The sequence below is a fragment of the Anopheles stephensi genome, chromosome 3, assembly GCF_013141755.1.
Source record: "Anopheles stephensi strain Indian chromosome 3, UCI_ANSTEP_V1.0, whole genome shotgun sequence".
NCBI lineage: Eukaryota > Metazoa > Arthropoda > Insecta > Diptera > Culicidae > Anopheles > Anopheles stephensi.
The window spans coordinates 41,065,146-41,082,983 of record NC_050203.1 but is presented as its reverse complement, the minus strand read 5'-3'; the positions used below and the strand labels follow the sequence as shown (position 1 = coordinate 41,082,983).

The 17,838-nt window shown below is 49.8% G+C and overlaps 3 protein-coding genes across 3 annotated transcripts; 1 reads left to right on the top strand and 2 right to left on the bottom strand.

The window, feature by feature from the left end:
- Positions 1 to 1,183: 1,183 nt before the first annotated feature.
- Positions 1,184 to 3,022, bottom strand: LOC118512272 (serine protease easter-like). The gene is made up of 4 exons (XM_036056461.1): positions 2,769 to 3,022; positions 2,075 to 2,606; positions 1,789 to 1,988; positions 1,184 to 1,707 (listed from the first exon to the last, which is right to left on the bottom strand). Exons 1-4 carry the CDS (start codon positions 2,830 to 2,832, stop codon positions 1,289 to 1,291), a joined length of 1,215 nt encoding a protein of 404 aa, XP_035912354.1. The 5' UTR covers positions 2,833 to 3,022; the 3' UTR covers positions 1,184 to 1,288.
- Positions 3,023 to 5,980: 2,958 nt separating this feature from the next.
- LOC118512253 (lysine-specific demethylase lid) lies at positions 5,981 to 13,509 on the bottom strand. The gene is made up of 4 exons (XM_036056406.1): positions 12,162 to 13,509; positions 9,987 to 11,804; positions 9,018 to 9,908; positions 5,981 to 8,909 (listed from the first exon to the last, which is right to left on the bottom strand). The coding sequence occupies exons 1-4, from the start codon at positions 12,738 to 12,740 to the stop codon at positions 7,446 to 7,448; spliced, it is 4,752 nt and encodes a 1,583-aa protein (XP_035912299.1). The 5' UTR covers positions 12,741 to 13,509; the 3' UTR covers positions 5,981 to 7,445.
- A 1,028-nt stretch (positions 13,510 to 14,537) lies between these two features.
- On the top strand, positions 14,538 to 17,774 carry LOC118512265 (ras-specific guanine nucleotide-releasing factor RalGPS1). Its single transcript, XM_036056445.1, has 7 exons — positions 14,538 to 15,073; positions 15,143 to 15,470; positions 15,543 to 15,768; positions 15,855 to 16,080; positions 16,157 to 16,423; positions 16,497 to 16,880; positions 16,954 to 17,774. The coding sequence occupies exons 1-7, from the start codon at positions 14,709 to 14,711 to the stop codon at positions 17,204 to 17,206; spliced, it is 2,049 nt and encodes a 682-aa protein (XP_035912338.1). The 5' UTR covers positions 14,538 to 14,708; the 3' UTR covers positions 17,207 to 17,774.
- Positions 17,775 to 17,838: the final 64 nt, after the last annotated feature.

The window sequence follows — 17,838 nt, the reverse complement described above, 5'->3', positions numbered from 1 at the left end:
ACGATGGGAATGTGTGTTTGAACAGTACCGCAAGAACGGCTTCAAGAGCACCTTGAGTGTCTACGGTAAGAAAACACATATTCCGTTCAACAAAGAGGAAATTGAGTCAAGTTCTATAAAACCTGTACCGATCCGCCCTCCAACAAAGTTGTTAAATTTATGTTCTTCTTCACTAAGTCATCCTACTAGACATCGTCTGCTTTATACTGGTTGAACGAGGTGAATGGGTAAGTCCAAAATCAATACAAGACCTATTCCATGACGAGCGTGAGGCTTCGGTGTGGTTATACCAGGAGAATGACACCGGACGACCGAGCTCTTTCTTTCTAGACATAGCCATGTGGTTGACGCATCCACCAGAAATGCCGGAATATTCGATCGGTATGCAATGGCGCTCGACCGTGCGCCAGGTATTTTGCAGCAGTCCAATACTCGGAACTTCATATATATAACGCAGTATAGTATACTATTTTAAGACGAAAGTCTGGTTATGATCAAAATTTTTGTACTAGTATTACTAATGGACTATTACACAACAACGTCGATGGGGTCCAACAAGGAAGGCATCCTATGTTCGGTCTTAGCACAAAATCTTAGCTCTTGAAGTGCCCTTAAAGGTACTCTTACCATCCGATTGTATAGCCAACTTCTTGTTTTAGAGTCCCTCAGCGGCAACTAGGACCAGGAAGCACAAGTGAGTAGTGCATGCATTAACGGTTACGGACCGGTATCCAATCTGAACATTGGTGAATTACATACAGAAATGATAGAAACATAGTTGGATTGTCAAAAAACCAAGTATGCTAATCTTCAACCATTGCATAGCCCGGTCAAGTAAAACCTGCATTGCTGCTGATTATTCTGTTTGTATATGCGCAGCCAATTATCATTTGCTAATCAGATGAATGGTACACGCTATAGCACCCTCGCACAACACACATTCGCCTACATTCTTTGCATAACTTATAACGGCATAGCATAGCAATTAGTACACCGGAGATGAACAAGAGCACGGGGCGCAAGTTGAAGTGCTTTACAATTAGCGTCTACTTGCATCCACAACACGCAGTGCTTTCACTTTGCAGATGATCTCTTCGTTCACACCTCGGTTGTAATTATCAGCCAGAACTCTTGAAGCCGCATGTGGTTTGTGCAATCCTTCTCCTCTTCGCTGGACACACAGTTTCAATGTTGTAATATGGTATCTTTATTGCTATTTTACAAGTTTGTCAGTACATGATCAGCCGCTTGAACGCTGAACGAACCACCGAAACCAAGAAATCGCCCCCTACGGCTTCATGTTAGCCACTATCCAGTTCATGTAGCTTGTGACGCGCGTGTAAATGCCGGGCACACTCTCCTTGCCGCAGGACTTCACACCGGCCGACACGATACCGAACTGCACGAACCTGGCCCCGGATATGTCCACGCTAAAGCCTAGCGGACCGCCCGAATCACCCTGGCATGAGTCCACCAGCCCTTCACCGGCCGCACACATTTGCCACTCGTCAGCCAACGTGACGTACAGGAAATTTTCGTTCATCTTGCGCTGACACTCCGGCACGGTAACGTGGTTCACGATGGCTTGCAGCAACACGTCCGACAGCGATTGCTGCTCCGTCGTACCCCAACCGGTGATGATGTATTTGGGCAGCACTTTACGGCGCACATCTTCATTGACCGGCAAGCAAATGGGCTTGATGGAATCTGTGGCGGCATTGGGAGGTAAAATGAGAACACTGTTTTCCTGCACCTTCGCGGACTGGTCGTAACGGGGATGCTACCTACCGCTAAACTCGACTTCCCGCGCCATCCTGAGCAGAGCGATATCGTGCCTAAACTTGATGGGCCGATTGTACTCTTTATGGACGGTCATGGATTCGATATCGACATCGATTGCGGGATCGGCACAGTCTTCCTCACCGTCACTGAACACATGGCAATCCACATCCTGCCGTTTGTCATGCTCACCAAGACGCACCTTGACCCTGTTGTATTGAGGCAGTTATAGTATTTAGCACACATTAGAGCGTGGTGCAATAGTTTTGGTAAAATTACGACGCCCAATACTCACAGCCGTATTGTGCTGGACGTCCTAACGCAATGGGCCGCCGTAAGCACGTAGCGGCTGTTGATCAGCGACCCGCCGCACCGGTCCGACAGCTGACCGTTCGACTCGTACCGCAGCAACACCATCCACGGGAACTCAAACACGCGCGTCGCATTGCCGTACGCTATCCGGTTGATCGTGATGGTGCCGCAGTTTCTCGTCGGCAGCAGGCTCCAGTCAAGTGCCGCCGTAGAATCCGGCTCCGCGCCAACAAGCATCACCGGTCCACTGCCGGGCCTGGTCGTAACCGGTGCGGCAGTGGTGGTGGTCGACGTTGTGGTTGTGGTCGTGACGGGAACTGGTACGACCTCCAACGGTTGACAACATACGCTGCGTGTCACCCCCGGCAGCGTACAGGCCGCCCGGTTGATGTAGTTCTGTATGCCGCGCGAAGGTGGCGTTGGCGAGATAATGATGGAGTAAATGTTCCGGCACCGCTCCACGGAAACGCAGAACCCATCGGACATGGTCGGTGTTTTGCATTCGGGATCCTCTTCTGTAAGCGAGACGACGACACGGCATCAGGGAGGAACGTTTGAAAACAGAGGCAGAAGATCACCAACGCAGTGATGCTGACGGGTTGGTTTGGCTGCCCTCATCTCAAGCGTGCCTTGCGAGCATTTGCTGAACGGTAATTAAATATAAAAAAAAAACTCACGTGATAACACTCCGCAGGAGGTTGTAATCAACAGGAACACGACCACAGCTCGTTGCAGCACCATTGTACGAGGCGAAAAAACGGTTCACACTTCCTTACGCCACACTGGTGTTCACCCTCAAAGGTACGGGCCTGTATGGGCCGAGGTCTCGCAATGACTGATCAGATCGTAGATGCTCCAATCGCTAAGATCCCCGTTCAAGATCATCTTTCGTTAAGGAGCGGGAGAAGCTGAGGCGATTGCCCGACACACACACACTGGCACGGTACGGTGCTGCCGCAGTGCACGGTGAGCGAAGGCAGCAGGTTAAAACAACGCATGGACAAGCACATTGTTTTAGTGATGTTTTGTGTGCGTTTCTTGCCGTATGCTAATGACACTGTCACGATGGCTGGATGAGATTGGTCGATAGCCGGTGGAGATGGTGCAGCAGTGGAGTATGTGAAGCATCATGAATTTACAGCAACATAGACCATAGTGAGGCTAACCAGATCCAGTCCAGAACGCACCAACACACCAACGCATTAACGGGCCGAACCATCCCATCCCCATCGCTTCTGTCGGTTATCAAGGAGCTTCAAGAGATGAGATGACCCCTATCCGGTCGTGATCCGGTCAGAGCGTCGCTCACAGCTCCATGGGTCGTCCCTCAATGCCACACTCATATATATACACACATACATTCGTCGTCGGGGGATAGTCGACCGCAACACACCGTACCGTGTGCTGGGGATCGATCGCGTTCAGCCGTTACCGCACGATCATCAACGAGTCCGTTTGTGCCTATACTGCAAGAGTCAGGGATTTCTTGCTTTGCGGGGATTCCCAGCCAGCCCTTCCGTAAACGCGTATTCGGGGCACCGTACGCCACACTAGGACCGGTTTTCGTTAATGTGGGTATATTTTGCGCGTGTGTAATATAGCACGCCGCTTCCCCGTCCTCACTCGGTTTTGGTGGACAGATCCTTCGGTCAGCTTTTCGACGCGCTGTTATCTAAAGCGGTACCTTCATCGGTATGCGCCAGGAAGATGTAAATATTGTGGTCGGTGCTTAACATTTGATGCCGAAAGAATTTCCAAGGTGGTTGATTAGAAACAGGCGTTCCTTTTGTTCTAATTCGCACATTGTGTCACCCCGAGAAGGCCTGGGGAAATCTTTGTGATGATCGAAATGGAAATTCTAAAGCAAACAAACCCGCTCTAAGCCTTCGCTGCGGTGAAATGTTTTCCGGTTTGTTATCACACCCGTTGCGTGTGTTTTGGGAGTAGTCGAAAGAAACATATGGAAACAGGACACTTTGGGACGATCGATTGACGCTTCTCGGTATGAATGGTTCGCCTCGCGTCGAAAAGTTAAGAATAGTTCGAACCGGTTCTGTACAGCGGAAACCCGTCGCTATCGAATGCAGTACGCGCACAAGTGTGGCGTGAGTGCCAATTTTAATCGGCAATTAACATGTGAGTGATACATTCCGCTGCCCATGTGTTGGAAGTCTTTTTCGTTCCTGCCTTTGCTCAACAACCATTGAGTGACTACCTGCAAGATTGTATCCGTTTGTGACTTCCCTGTCCGTTTGAATTCTTCAGGCATGACCGCTTATTGATAGTGATGACTCGGTGGGTGATCCCACCGTAAGTATCGTATCCAGTTAATGATACTAATTTACCTATCGTGCACTACAACTCGCATGGAGGGTACTCGATTCCCTACGCGTTTTAACTCTGCGGGCACAGCCTCGACCTTTCTGACGGGCACATCTTGCGCCCGTCCACGTGTTCAACATACAGTGGCGGATCTGCAGGATGTAAGGTACAGGACCGGATTGGAAGCTGAGGGGGGTCACTTTTCACAAGGCCTATTGCTCGAGACCCCACCGCCGAGGCCCCCATCACCGGCGAGGCTCGTGGCGGCCGCCCATCACCGCCCATAGGTTGAGTCCGCCAACACGCGCCTTCCGGTACCATTCTCATTTCTCAACGTCACAACGAAAAAATTGAGTCGTATTGCCGAGAAAATACGATCATGCATGTTCCGCCTGCAACAAATAGGAATACAAATCGAAAGAGGATAGATGCGTATTACACCCAGATCCAGGTGCTTAATCAGACCGTCCCATCAGCGGTAGCTCGGGCTTTATACCGATGGGGGAGTTACTAATCCAATGGAGAAGTGTTCTATATTTCTGGACCAACACAAGCTGGTATTCTGGTCCCACGCCGCGCGACCGGAGGCCCCGAGCGGAATGGCAGCTGAGGTCCCTCTAATTGTGACTCGTTTGTGAGTAAAATCAAAAAAGGATTTCCCTCGCCGACAAGGCCCCGAACGGCCGCTCCTTTCACTCCTAGGTCGATCTGCCACTGGTTTAAACAGGAGACAGCTCAGAGATGTAGACCATGAGTCCCCCATCACGTGTCCTAACCAGCGTATACTTCCGGCTTTGGCAACCATCAGGATGTCTGCATCGTCAAACAGCTCAGCTAGCTCGTGGATCATTCTACTTCTCCAGCACGTACTGCTCGCACATACCGCCAAAGACAGTCCGCAGCACCCGCCGCCCGAAGATGGCGAGTGCATTGGTGTCCTGCGCCAGCATAGTCAAGGACTCGTGCCAGTAGAGGACTACCGGCTGTATCAGTGTGCGATATATGGCGTTGATTTCGTCAGGAGCTCAGGAGTCTATGGAACTCGTAGTAGACACGATTCCCTAAATTTTATTCCGATTTCGCTGCTTACGTTGTTGTCCGAAGTTACGATCGTGCCAAGGTAACAAAACTCCTTCACCTCCTCAAGCTCGTCGCCGTCAACCAATACTCTGCTTCCGAGTCGTGCGCTATCACGGTCAGAGCCTCCGACAGGCAACCAGGTTCTTTGTCTTCGTCGCATTGATCCTCAATCCAATCCTGGCGGCCGCGCGTTTTAGTCGGGTGTACGCCTCGCACACGACCCAAACAGTTTCCAGCTATTATTATTTATTAATAATGACGGTCCGATGCCGTATTGTCACAGTTTCCAACGACCTGTTCTACGGTCCGATCTACCAGCATGGAGAAAATCTTGCAGACATGTGTGAACATGTGGAGACTCAAAATCTGAAATGAAACAATTGTAATCAAAACTTCTTTGCAGTGCCAATTAATTTACCATACAAAAACCCTTGTGATAATTTTAGAGAACACGCAAAAAAACCCAACCGCGGCGCCATGTTACAGCTAGGGTTGATTTTTTTAAATTTTATTACTAGAACGAAACATAGCTGCATCATAATTTAATGTTGGGGAATTCATTCTGCTACCACACTGTCACAGCAACGCGCGCCTCGCGGGGTCTGGTCCAAAAGTGCATAGAGAGGTGGTATGGGTGGTGGTGGTGGTAGTGCGTGAATGTGTTTTTTTTTTGTTTTTGTTTTATTCTTTGAATGCGCGCAGGATGATGTGTGTTTACATCGGTTTTAGTTTACTTTTTTCTGTTTCATGTGGGACTGATAGCCGTGTGAAGCCTTACGATAGAGATCTTCCCCACCCTTTGTATACCGGAACAATATCTTTTTGTACCCCATCCATACCGGAGCAAAAACCACAATCGTTAACGAAAAAGCGTTGTTGAACTCGTCCATGCCATTTCGATCCAAAATTGTACGAACGTGATGGCCGTCTGCACAGCTATCTTCATATGTGAGTTGTGTTTTTTTTTTCTTCTTCGTTTTTTACTATTAAAAATATGCCCGACCATAATATGTTCAGCATACTACAACACTATCCCTCTCCGCCCGTGACGCGGAGAGGCGTCGTCATATAATAATGCACAAAGTATTAAAAAATAAAGCGAAACTAGCGCTGTAAAATGTGTCCAGTTCGAAACACGCCTCATCACATACGACACTTCTTCCTAGCGCAACGGAGGAGAAAGGACTCATTTGTGTGCCTTTGTATCTGTGGTGGTAGTGAATCTGAAGCTGGCAGTTGTCCCCGATGTCTCAATATGCGCACATAAGATTAAATACAGCCATCGCTATATTCCACTCGCAACACAGCTATTGTAATGCTTATGCTTTTCAGTACAACTCAAGAGCAAATGTATATAGACGTATGTGTTTGTGTGTGTGTGTGTGTGTGTTTGCGTGTTTGAAAAGATCGTTAGGATGTGTGTCAAATCGACGACTACATGTCCAAACTCTAGGTACCTTTTTGCTGCTACTACTACCACATATCTAGCGCACCCTACCACTAACATCTTCTGCGCGAAAGGCTCTATACAAGCAGAAGTGTACAAACAAACCAAAACACTCACGAGCACTCGACGGTTCTCTCCGTTCCGTTCCGTTCAACGTCCAATTCTGCTTCCAAAACTTATCCATTTAAATGAAAATCGAGCTAGTGCCTAATAATTTAACCGAAGCTACACTCCTCCCGCAAACCGCATATAATCGTGTCCAGCTCTTGCGTTTGTTCATTTACTTCGTGCGTCCATCATCGTAAAGGATGATAAGAATCAGCAGGTGGGCCTTTAGCTACTTTCCGTCTATACACCGTTCGCCCCTCGCAGAAATATACTGAAGCAAGTATATTTTAAAATTCAGTTCTGTCAGCCACAAAACTCATACCGCCGCCGTCTGTCTGACTTATGGGCCGAACGCATCACCGCTGTTGTTGATGCCCCCCCGATGGTGTTTGCTTCATCATAAGTGTTCTACCTTAGTCTGTTGGTGTTGTTGTTCTTGTCGCTGACGATCATCGTGCCGCTGTTGCTGCTGTTGGGAGCCGTTCGTGGAGGTGCTCACGCCGTTGGCTCCGCTGGAATTGCGGTTCCCACCGTTTGCCGTGGGCTGGGATTCCGATCCTTGACTAGTGCTCTCTAGACACCGCGCTTTTCGAGCTTCCTCCCTCTCCCTGTCATCGGTGCTGCTGTCAGCATTGTCGAGCGGTTCCGCCTTTATCCTGCTGGCACCGGCCGTGCACGCTAGCAAAGGTTTGAGCACGCCTGATTCTCGTTCACGATGCTCGTCCGGTGGTTTACAGCCATGGCACCCATTCCTCCCGAGCTGTCCGACACCGTCGCCAGCCTCCTCCTCATCGTCATCCTCGTCCTCCGCTTTCACCTCGTCCGCTGCCTCCTCATCGTCGGGCTCGTCTTCGCCATCGTAGTGGTCGCCACCAAATTTGAACGAAAAATCATCAAAACTACTTCCCGCCGCGTCGGTTGTCGTCGCTCCCTTTACGACAGCAAAATCATCCTCGCTTAGTATCTTTATCTGCAACAGCTGTTCCATGGCCGACATATTGCTGGCGTTAGCGGTCTGTTGTTGATTCTGCTCCTGCTTTACGGCCATCGCCCTGCTATGCCGCTCGTGGTGCCGGCAATGATGATGATGTTGCTTATGACGATACTTCCGTAACACGTTTGCTTTGGCCACCATCTCGTAGCACTTGGCGCAATGATAAACGACATCGCAACCAACGCTATTCGGACGATGTTGCTGCTGCGGTTGCTGCTTCTGCACGCTCGCGTAGCTTCCAAGCATGTGCTTGTCCCCACTGTTTGCTAATCCACCTTCCGACTCGTTCCAGTCCAGCAGCAGCTTTGCCCTCAACAATCGCTTATCCTGCTCCCCAATGCCGCTGTCCTCCTTGATCTTTTTCATAATTGTTTCTAATCCGCCGCTTGGAATTATCGGATCATCCAGGTTCGAGATTGAACCCTTCCGCTTCCGCTTCAGCAAGGAGGTGGAAGGCGATGAGGACGATCTACTGCCGCGCCATTCCTCACCGCTAGCCCCGATGAAGCCTCTCGAGTTGAACAGCAACATTTGACCGCCGTTTCGATTGTAGCAACCGCCACCGGCTGTCGTTGTGCCGAAGATGGTTTCACACAGCAGCTTGCTTTCCATCTCCACCGGCAGCAGCTTGGCCCGATTCGCCAAGTTCTGGAGTGTGTGGAAAAAGTTGTAGTTTTTGCTGCTTTCTAGCGCTTCGATCGCGTGCAACCATTCCTTCGATTTATGCAGCACATCCTTCAGCTGACCGGCCAGTGGCAAGAATGCCTCGATGTTTTGCGCACGCTCCAGCAGACTGTCAATCTCACTGATCTTGTGTTGCGTTTCCGTTTTGAAGCACTGATTAGCGGACTGCTCCCAATCGACAATCTGGCGAAGTAATAAATGGTGATTGTGAGAGAAAAGGGAGGGGAAAAAGAAAAAAAAAATAAGCGTGAATTGTTTTACTAAGGAACGGCGTTGTTTTGTCACATTTACCTGCAGCATAATGCCGTGCAACTGGGACAGCTCTTTCTCTAATACTGTGTGCGGTAGAATGCGCATGCCTTCGTTTATCAGCTTCTTGATTTCCTCCAGCGAGAGCCGATCGACCGTGTTTTCGCGTAACGTTCGCACCTCCCGATACCATTTGTATTGCGTCAACCGGTCCCTCAGCTCCGTAATCTGGGGCAGCTCGATGCACAGCCCATTTCCGTCCTCGATCAGCTGATTGAGCTGCTGCACGTTCGTGTCCTTGAAGCGCAGCTTTAGCGCTTTATCTGCTTGGCGCAACCATTCCTGCCCGATGCGTTGCAGCTCGCGAACGCTGTCTCCTTCGCGAATGACGCAGCGCAGGTTGTTGATTTCATTGATAAACAGCTCCAGCTCGTCCATCGTCAGCTTGTACTTGGCGCACTCGAGCGAGTTGCGCGTGCGCGTGCGTATTTTATTGATGTCCAGCTGCTGGATGACCGTAATGCACTTCTGGGCCTCCAGGATGGACAGGTTCAGGCGCTCCAAGATGACACTGTTCGGAAACTTTTGGCTTTCCGCCTCGTGCGCAATGCTTTGCAGCTCCTCGAGCGTGATGCTGCTCGCAACCGACGGATCGAGCACGTCCCGGACACGGAACAACCATTTCTCGAACGATTCCGCCTTCACCTTCAGCTTCTGCACCATCAGCGGTAATTCGTCCAGCGTGTAGCGATACTTGAGCGTGTGGTTTTCCGGCGGACATTCGCACAGCTCGGCAAAATGGCGCAGGCAGGCCAGGTTCTTGGTGCATTTGCAGTTGACGGCCGACAGGAAGCAGGTCGTTTTGCAGATTTCACACTGCCTAGCGTCGTCTGTCAGCAGTTCGAACGCTTCCCGTTCAGCATTGGACACTCCCTGCCGATGAGAAAAACAAGCGAAATACGCATTTTAACATCCTCTGTACAGCGGCGGTCATACCGCGGCATAACTTACCCATTCCAACAGATTCTTTCGCAGCTTCTTCTCGGTATCCACCATTTCCGCCATATCGATGTAGCACGCGGTCGCAATTCCCAGATTCAGCCTGTCCGGCTCGAGCGCCATCTTGCACACGAGCTCGTCGTGCGAAAACACACAGTACCGCCGCAGCTTGGAGTAATGGTTCACGCACTCCCGGCCCATCTTCATCCAATCGGCGGGCGCAAAATTTACAGCCTCGGCAAAGTTGTATCCCTGGTTAAAGCCGGCGTGATACGCGCGCGGGAATGTTACGACAAATTCGCCCGCGTGCTGATCCGTCCGGTACACGGGAACATTGGCGTTCATCAGAATGTTAGGATTCATAATCGTCACCAGCTGGTGCAGCAAATCCGGCTGCGAGTGGAACAGCTCGGGGGCAGCCGATTTCATGGCCAGCTCGAACTCTTCCGCCCGGCTGCCCGGCACGCCGTACCACGTTTTCGGTTCGCCCCAGTGCAGATAGTTGATCGAGTAGCTCCAGTGGTCCTCGTTGTGCCAACAGAACGTGGCAAAGCACATGCCGACGTACATCCACGGCACCTTCATGCCACTGATATCTGCGTTAATGTGGCCCAGGATCGATTCGTCCAGCACGGGCAGGTTGTTAAGGTTCCAGCTCGATTCGGCATACTCCTGATCGCTTGACGTGAGATATGGCGACGCTTTCGTCGGAAAGCCACTGCCGTGATCCATCGTGTGTAAGTCGGCCCCATACTCGACGGTTACGTCTTCGTCGATCGATGAAACGATGCGCCAAAACTCCTTCTCCACCAGCTCCGTCGGTACAAGGTGCACCGGCATGTTGAAATAGTCCGACTTGAACTGATCGGCCATCTCGCCGAACTGCTGCAGCGTGTACTCGCGTTGTGCCTGCTCAAAGCCGAACGCTTCCACAGGCTTCGAGTTTTCCTCCACAATACACTTCGGGCATCTCCAGTCGCCCTTCGGAATGTCCTGCAACGGTGGCATTAGGCAGAACGTATGGTACGAAGCGTCACATCCGTCGCACAGCAGCATCGATTCCTCGACGTCACCTCGGTTACACATGTGACAAATGTACTTGGCCATCGGGTCGTAACCATGCGCTCCACCGCCACCGGCACTTTTCTCCTCCTTCCACGCACTGCCATTGCTGGCCGCCTGCTCGCGGGCCGCAGCCGCCAGCTTGCTCGCAAACTCGAGCATGCTCCTGTGCCGCAGTTCCTTCTTGCCCGGAGACATCTCATCCGACGAGCCGCGAACACTGCCGCCAGCACTGCTACCGGTAGTGGAGGTAGGTTTGCTGTTGCTCTGCTGCTGGGCAAAACGTTGCGAACGACGAGCTGTGGTCGTCATGGGAGGCTGCACCTGTTGGCGGGACTCGATGCAATGCGGCTCATACTCGCAATCCTCCGAAGGCTCCGGATCGATGTTTGCCAAATCCACCACCTTGCCCGAGCGATACACATCGAACGGGTAGAGCAAACGGTCATAGTGAGTCCGTAGATTCGACCCAACACTTTTGCCCTGCTGGTAGCCCATGCGGCACGCTACCTTTGACCATTTGCGTTCCTTCGTTACTACCTCTAAGCCACCCTCCTGGTTTACGATCTTGTGCAAGGTGTACAGATCCAGCGGTTTGCGCTCTACCATCGGTATCTTCAAGGTCGTTCCTTGCAGTTCACAAAATTTGGCAATTTGATCGAGAAAGTTCAGCTTAATGCGCGTTTCCGCTTCCAGCTCGTTCAGGCGCTGTATGCGCGGCGTGAATGTGAGCTTTTCTACATCCACGGTGAAGGGAGGCTGCCAGGACTGCAGGAGGGTGGTGTACATGCGTCCGTGCGTCCGTGCGTGCGTGCGTGCGTGTGTGTGATGCGTCGTCATCCACCGAGAAAGGGATAAATCGATAGGAAAAGAATGTTGTTAATATGTATAATACACACACACACCATTTTTTGTTTTACTATTGCAATAATAGTCTTTGCACTCAGTTTCCTAGCAACCACGCTGCCTACTAGTGAGCTGAAGGTACATAAACTTCCTTTCCTACACGTAAAACATTAGTTTGTTTGCGTGGCAGACATTTTATAGATTAAATAAAGGATGCACAACAACGAGAGCGATGAGAAAAAAAAAACACACACGCCTACAACACTGGTGCATACTTACACTCGGCGGACGTATTTTGCAGATTCCATACTTTTCCGCCGTCGGACGTATCTTGTTGATGTACACAAGGGGATTTTTAAAGTCTTCCTCCGACGGCTCGAACACCGGAGCTTCCGGCGGAACATTGAATTGAAAATCATCGCACTTGTCGAGCGATATATGTGGTCGATTGTTGCCACCACCACCACCACCCTGCTTTTGCTGCTGATACAAATGGTTGCGATTATTGTGATGAGCATTGTGGTTGTGATAGCTGCTCGGTTGCTGCTGATGTTGCTGCTCGTCGGCACACTCGACACCCAGATCGGATGCACCAACGTCGGCGGTGGAAATAGATCCGCCTGCGGTGTTTCCAGCAATCAACCCGCTAACGGAGGATTGAAGATGTCTGCCGCCTCCATTCATGGTCCCAGCGGAGGCACTGCCCGCCCCCACCCCTGTCCCGGCGGTCATCGTCGTTGCCCCAGAGGTCCCATAGGTGCTGCCGTTGGCGTAATTTTCACTTCCACTGCCACTACTGTTGCTGCCGCTGCTGCTGCCACTTCCGTTCGTTAAAGAGTTTTTAGACTTATTTTTCATCGTTCTCAGATGCTACCATAGCTTACGATGCCAGCAGAACAATCAAGCGAAAATATGGTGTAATCGAGCTAGTTTCCTTCCACACGGGGCTGGCCTGCACTGCTGGGTGGATTTTTCTCCATCCACAGACACCCTACGAACATATTTTTCGTGCCTGGCTTGCGTTTTTCCTTCCGTTGCACTTGTTTTCCTTAGCGGTTCATGCAAAAAACCAGCTCACAGGGAACCATTACACAGCAGTAACATATTCGCCTCGGTAATTGTCGAGACAAAAGTGAAAGATTAAAAAGGGCCGCTGTTACTGCCTGCTACTGCCTGCCTGGCGGCTTGTCCACTTTTGTTTGCACTTGGCGTAATTCCTAGTTCACACTGGTTGGTAGCCAGCCGACCGATACTGGCATTCAATATCAACCGAAGCCGAATGTAACATGCGATAATGGTGCGAGTATTTTTTTCACTTCACAGAACGAATCGAACCACAAACGTGAGATTTATCGTTTTTTTTATCATTATGACCCACCACTCAGAAACTCTAACCAACAGTCGAAAAACACACTGCACGCAGCGAATACTCGCATGAACGATTTTCCCGAGTAGGACTGCCTGGTCGCCACTTCCTGCGTTTGCCTTCTGGACGGTAATGTGGCGTACGTGCGCTTATTACTTCGACGATTGCCGTGCTCGGAGGTTGGCTTTTTCGCTGCAATCACTGGCCAGAAGTTTCGTCAGGAAGAACGCACTGCTTAGTTCGATGAAAGAAAATCGGGGTCATTTTCGACGAAAGGTCCATTCGTCGACACGGAATGAACTGTGTAGCACAGTCCAGGTGACAGTATGACAGGTACGTTTACATCTGTCTGGTTGAAGGTACGGTACGCAACGAAATGGTATGTCTTTAGCTTGGTTACAAAAATGCCCCGAAAACAAAAGTGGATTTTTATTGTCGCCAAGCGTACGTGTGAAGCTCAAAAGCAGTCAGGAAAATCCCACAAACTTTTCTCGACACAGGCAGATGTTGAATGGAGGAAAACTGACATCGGGGATTATCTCTCCGCTAAATTGTACCGTGTGTTCCCGAGGTACGCAGTAATTTTTGTCTGAAATTTAAGCGAATTTCACGATTTGCATGCAAATGAAGGTGCTCCATCGAATAATTCCATGACCACAGCAATTTGAGCTTTACCTTTGTTGAGAGTAGTGTGTGGCTTTAAAAGTTCCAGTGTTTACGAGTTGCGGTTTGCCTCGTTGTTGAAGTAATCAGAGAAGGAAATGTCTTCGTCTTCCGGTACCGTATCATTTCTCAAAAGAAGAAATTACCAATTCGCCAGATGGAAAGGCACAAACCTTGGCGTGCCTCAAACACTAAAGACGCATTTACTGTTTAGACCAGCTTTGGACCAAAATTTTTGTTGTAATCATTCGGAAAAATATTTCATTCCGTCGCTATGGAAAAGAAATGTAAAAAGCAAGTGTTTCCCTAAATTTTTCCTCTTCTGTTTATTGTCCGAGCATCTCAAATCATGAATATGGTTACCTCCGTGTACTGGCCGCTTAATATTTCGATACACCTGCCCAAGGTTTATACATATTTATGGTCGAGCGGCATTGGTGTATAACAGGTAAGAGAAAAAGTAAAATTTAATAATCTTAATTCTATGCACGTTATCAGCTTCCCGCAATGTATTCTAGCATGCATAATTCACAAAAATCACATTTAATTCATTCGAACGTCTAGCTGTTCGCAATTTCGCCAGCAATGCAATACGGGCAACGACGGAACCAAAACCCTCCCACAGCGAGTGCAGATGAATATATGACATCGGCAATGACAGTTCAGTACGAGTATCGAAAAACAACAACACATTAATTGTTCGCCAAGCTAGGAGGGCTAGCACGGAAAAATCATAACTCGCAATAATCCGACCGAAATACGATGCAAATCTGCGTGCCGGAGGTGTTCGCTGTCGAATGATGCGCTATTCGGAAATACCGCGCGACCTTGCCGAGAGACAAACGTGCAAAAGCAAGCTCGGTCGAGAGGCGAAAGCAGGCCGCAGCTTATCGTCAACAGGCGGCCACAACGAATCGTACGATGGCGACGGTGATGATGGATACGAGCGATTCTCCTCCTCCTCCTCGGGGAACGTTTCGCAACAGCATGTGGAGAAAACGTTGGACGGAAGCATCGATGCGCCATTAATCGAGGACGGCAAGCGAAAACCGGAACGGCAACGCGATCGGCCACCGCTGGACGATAAACACTTGTGCCATAAAGCGACTGGAGGTTCGATCGAAAGTCTCAACGATGGGTGTACGGCAACGTCGTCATTTAGGTAACGCCCGCTCAAATCTTAAGTTTTGCTAATCTCTGCTAACGTGTTGTCAATTTCGCCTCAAAACAGGCCATGGCATAGCTATTCGAAAAAATCGTACAGCCTACCGCCGAACACGACGATTAGCGACGTGGGCTCGATCGTATTCAGCTGCCAGCAGGTATCGCCAGCCGAACTGGCCGCCCAGATAACGCTGCTGGATTTTCCCATCTTCAACGCAATTCAACCCGAGGAGCTGACCGGGTGCGGCTGGACGAAGAAAAACAAACATACGCTAGCGCCGAATGTGGTGGCCTTTACCAAGCGCTTCAACCATACGACATTTTGGACCGTACAGGAAATACTCAATGGCGTCAGTCCGAAGGATCGTGCCGAAATCATCAGTCATTTTATCAAGGTACGGTTGATCAGCCGCTGTCGAAGGCACAGAAAGCACACTAACAGCGTTTTGCATTTCACTTTCCTTTAGGTGGCAAAAAAATTACATGACATCAACAACCTTCACTCACTGTTTGCCGTAATATCTGCGCTCAAAAGTGCCAGCGTGCATCGATTAAAGGAAAGCTGGCTGCTGGTGTCCCGCAAAGATCAGCAACAGCTGGACCGCTTAAGCGCGCTGTTCGATGAGAGTGATAATTGGGCGGCATTGCGAAAATGTTTAAATCAGTTCAAGCTTCCCGGCATACCGTACCTGGGTTAGTGTGCCGATCGCTAGCTGTTACGCGAGAAAACGCGTAGTCCATTTGCACTGAGTGTTGAACGATTTGGGTTCTCGTTTTAGGGATATTTCTGACGGATATTATCTACATCGATCTAATGCATCCTAGCAAATCGGGAGAGGAGAGCTATGCACGTGAATCCAAAATGAACAACGTGCTGCGGGTGTTGTCTAGCTACCAAAGTTCGAACTACACGTTCATCAGTCCAGTACCACCGACGCTTCGCTACCTGCAGTCGCGCCGGTATATCGACGAGCTTCAGAACATATTCGAGGAGGATCAATACAAGTAAGTCCTCTATATGACATAAGCCGCAGGAAGACTTTTGCGAGTGTGAAACGTTCAATTCTCTCTATGGCAACAGGAAATCTCTCAACCTGGAGCCCACTCCGGCGACCGCTTCAGCCACGACGTCGTCAGTCGGTACTGTGCGTTTAACAAAACCAAAAACGGACCAGAGTGATATTGGTAGCCGCAGTGCTAGAACTAGAACTTCTCTTGCCTTGCCCGAGAGCGAAGATTCTCCAGATGCACATGCGCTATGCACACCAAACACAAGCAGCCAGAACGCTATTCAAACGGCGCGGCAGTTTGTGCCTGGCCACAGGAAATGTTACAGCTTAGGGACGAAGTAAGCTAAATGGGCAATCGAATTTCTGACACCCGGCAGATTACTAACGAGGCTTTTTCCTCCTCTACCGTAGCATTTTTTATCCTAGATCTTCCGAACAATCGAGCGCCTCCTCATCGGCATCGAGCAGCCGCCAGTCTAGGGCAGCGGACGGTTTGAGCAAGATGCGCCATTTGCTCGACGATTCCTATGTGGAAGCTAGGCGCGCAAATAGCATCGCTGTCACCGGTTCTACTGGGGGCGGCCAGTGCAGCAGCGATCATGAATCGGACCACGCCACGGCTCTGCAGTTGGTCGAGCTGGAACCGATAACGAGTGGCAATTTGGTCGAAGGCTACCTGAAGAGGAAAACGGTCCTGAAGTATGGTCGCAAACCGACCGTAGCATCCTGGCAGCGATACTGGGTACTGATATGGTCCAACACGATGATCTACTTTCCTCCCAAAACGTTTAAAGGGTATGTAAGGCACTGGGGAAAGACGTTACGAAGGTAATGTAAGCAATAATGTGCCTTTTCCATTTTTCCCCAGCAACGAACGAAGCAACTTTAAGAAAGAACCATCCAAAATATTCCCCCTCGAAGGATGGACGGCCGAAGAGTCGGATCTTCCGCTGCAGGACGAGTTCTTCCAGCTGGTAAACTACAACCATGGCCACGCGTATCGTTTCAAGTCCGGCTCGAATGCGTCCGCCAACAGGTGGCTGGCGGCACTCAAGCAGGTGACCACCCCGAAACCGGCGGAACCACTATCTATCTCTTTGAATCTGATATCGTTTGAATAGCGAGCGCTGTACCTCTCCCTTCTTTCCTCCGCATTGACTTTTTTGTTGGCAAACGGTTGCTTTTGATATTATGCATACGTATGCCCTGGAAAGGACTGTGTCCACACCGGGGAGCTACGGATACATTTAGCAAGACTGGTTCATCATGCATTGCGTGCATTATTATTGCGCTCAGATTAGAAGAAAGGAGGAGGCGTACACCAATTGCTTTCCTTTTCCGCCTTTGCAAGTTTGTGTTTTCGTTTTGTTAGGCCGGTTGTAAAAAGGGTAAAGATCTACGACACGGCGCCTCTGGTCGGAAATTAATGCTTTGTGCCTAGGTATATTTGTGAATCGGTGGCGTTAATCAAGCAGTAGTCGGTAGGTGTTATGACCGGTATCTCTTTTTGTTGTGGTATTTTGAAAACCGTTTTCTCAATCGTTTTACAAATAGCAGAGTAGGGCGCTGAACCACAAACGATAATCACCAGCACCAGGAACATTGTTTTCGCTGTATGCATGGTCGGTGTAACACATTATCAAGCTTAAAAGTACCAATAAAGGTGTTTTCAAAAATGGTTTAAAAATATCTCCTGTGAGTGTTTGTCATCGAGTTGGGGCTAGAGAGGTTAGAAAACGTTCAATCCCATTTG

What these genes read in the sequence shown, in the direction of transcription:
- LOC118512272 (XM_036056461.1), bottom strand. Translation starts at nt 2,832, where the DNA reads ATGGTGCTGCAACGAGCTGTGGTCGTGTTCCTGTTGATTACAACCTCC. An exon ending in ACGTCCAGCACAATACGGCT is followed by an intron (nt 1,989 to 2,074) that starts GTGAGTATTGGG and finishes TCAATACAACAG; the next exon opens with GGTCAAGGTGCGTCTTGGTG. An exon ending in GCGGGAAGTCGAGTTTAGCG is followed by an intron (nt 1,708 to 1,788) that starts GTAGGTAGCATC and finishes ATGCCGCCACAG; the next exon opens with ATTCCATCAAGCCCATTTGC.
- LOC118512253 (XM_036056406.1), bottom strand. Translation starts at nt 12,740, where the DNA reads ATGAAAAATAAGTCTAAAAACTCTTTAACGAACGGAAGTGGCAGCAGC. An exon ending in GAAAGAATCTGTTGGAATGG is followed by an intron (nt 9,909 to 9,986) that starts GTAAGTTATGCC and finishes TCTCATCGGCAG; the next exon opens with GGAGTGTCCAATGCTGAACG. An exon ending in TGCACGGCATTATGCTGCAG is followed by an intron (nt 8,910 to 9,017) that starts GTAAATGTGACA and finishes TTACTTCGCCAG; the next exon opens with ATTGTCGATTGGGAGCAGTC.
- LOC118512265 (XM_036056445.1), top strand. Translation starts at nt 14,709, where the DNA reads ATGATGCGCTATTCGGAAATACCGCGCGACCTTGCCGAGAGACAAACG. An exon ending in ACGGCAACGTCGTCATTTAG is followed by an intron (nt 15,074 to 15,142) that starts GTAACGCCCGCT and finishes GCCTCAAAACAG; the next exon opens with GCCATGGCATAGCTATTCGA. An exon ending in TGTTACAGCTTAGGGACGAA is followed by an intron (nt 16,424 to 16,496) that starts GTAAGCTAAATG and finishes CCTCTACCGTAG; the next exon opens with CATTTTTTATCCTAGATCTT.